The sequence below is a fragment of the Monoraphidium neglectum genome, assembly GCF_000611645.1.
Source record: "Monoraphidium neglectum strain SAG 48.87 unplaced genomic scaffold scaffold06662, whole genome shotgun sequence".
NCBI classification, from domain to species: Eukaryota; Viridiplantae; Chlorophyta; class Chlorophyceae; order Sphaeropleales; family Selenastraceae; genus Monoraphidium; species Monoraphidium neglectum.
Genome location: NW_014006984.1, coordinates 1 through 1,397, shown reverse-complemented (window position 1 = coordinate 1,397; position 1,397 = coordinate 1). Strand labels below are relative to the sequence as shown.

General features: G+C 72.2%; 1 protein-coding gene across 1 annotated transcript; it reads right to left on the bottom strand.

Moving 5' to 3' along the window:
- Positions 1-461: 461 nt before the first annotated feature.
- Positions 462-982, bottom strand: MNEG_16678 (hypothetical protein; the record flags this gene model as incomplete). The annotated part of the gene is made up of 1 exon (XM_014034852.1): positions 462-982. A coding segment is annotated over one exon (521 nt), but the record flags the coding sequence as incomplete, so codon positions are not given.
- Between the last annotated feature and the right edge of the window lie 415 nt (positions 983-1,397).

The following is a 1,397-nucleotide window of genomic DNA, read 5'->3' as shown; positions in this document are numbered from 1 at the left end:
CTCTTTTGACAGAAGCGCCTCCAGCCGCGCCGCCGCGGCGCCCTCCGGCAGGCAGGCGCGCGGCGTGGACGAGAGCATCACAAAGCGCTGCTTGCCGCTGCCTTGGACGCTGGCGCGCAGGTTGAAGCAGGCGGCGAGCGCCCGCGTGACGCCCTGCGCACGAGCGCGCACGCGCGCGCTGTCAGTACGGTGAGCCAAAATCCTCAATGCAATGGGGTCGCAGGCGGCACCACGGGCCAGAGGACAAGTGGCAGCGCCATCGGCGCTGTCGGACATTCAATATTGGAACACTGCACCCCCATACCCTGTCGCCCCGCAGCAAACGGCGCGCCCAGTTGGCTGGTCGAGGCGCGGCCGCGCGCGCGCCGCAGCCCCTCGGCGGCCGGGGGTTCGCCTCTCCACCCCCACCCTGCCCAACCTCATCCACATCCATTGAGCCATAACAAGCCGACCCCGCCCACCAGCCCGTGCTTGCTGGTAGGGTCGAGCGCCGCCATGTCGCGCCCCTCCGCCACAAACTCGGCCAGCGCCTCCACAACTTCCGCTGCGTCAAAGCCGCCGCCTGCCGCGCCGCGCGCCGCGCGCTTCGACTCTATCTTCTCGCGCCGCAGCCGCGCCTTCTCCCCCGGCAGAAGCTTCCCGCCACGCGCCCCCTTTATGACCGACCGCTGCTGCCGCCGCCCGGCGCTCCCCGGCGCGTCTTGCCGCGGCTCCCCGGGCGATCTTTCCCCGCCGCCGCCGCCGCGCCAGGAGGCGTTGGCGAGCACTGGATAGCGCTCGGCCGGCGCCAGGCGCCCCAGGGCTGCGATGGGCCGCCCCGCCTCGTCGACCAGGACCGCATCGCCGGGCGCAACCTCGGACGCGTCGAACGCCGCCCGCAGCTCCTCGTACCGCCGCAGCCGCACGGCGGCCGCGGGCATGCGGGCGCGCGCGCCGCCGCCCTCGTCGCTGCTGCTGCCGTCGTCGCTTGCGGTCCTGCCGCCTGGGGTGGGCGGGGGTCGTGTTGTATGGTGGGGGAGGGTCATGTTGTGTGGTACAAGCAGGGTAGCAGGTGGTGGTGGCGCGGCGCCCCCAGCCACCACCACTTGGGTTGTAATCAAAGCGTGCAAGAGGTATGCCATCCACATATTTCTGCAAAGCACGCGACCCAGCGGGAGGGGCGGAGAGCCTCCGCGCGATACGCGTCTGCAAGCCAGCGCCCAACCTCGCCGGCCCGGCTCAGCTCCTAGGCAAAGGAGCAACCTTGGATTCACTGCCACTCAGATCACACCCACCTTCCAAGTCGTCCCACAGTGGCCCCTCCAGCGCCTCTTCAAGGCTCCGCCCCCCAAACCGCCGCAGCGCCGCCGCGGCCGCGCGCCGGGCGGGCGTGGCGCCGGCGCCGCCGCTGCCGGCGG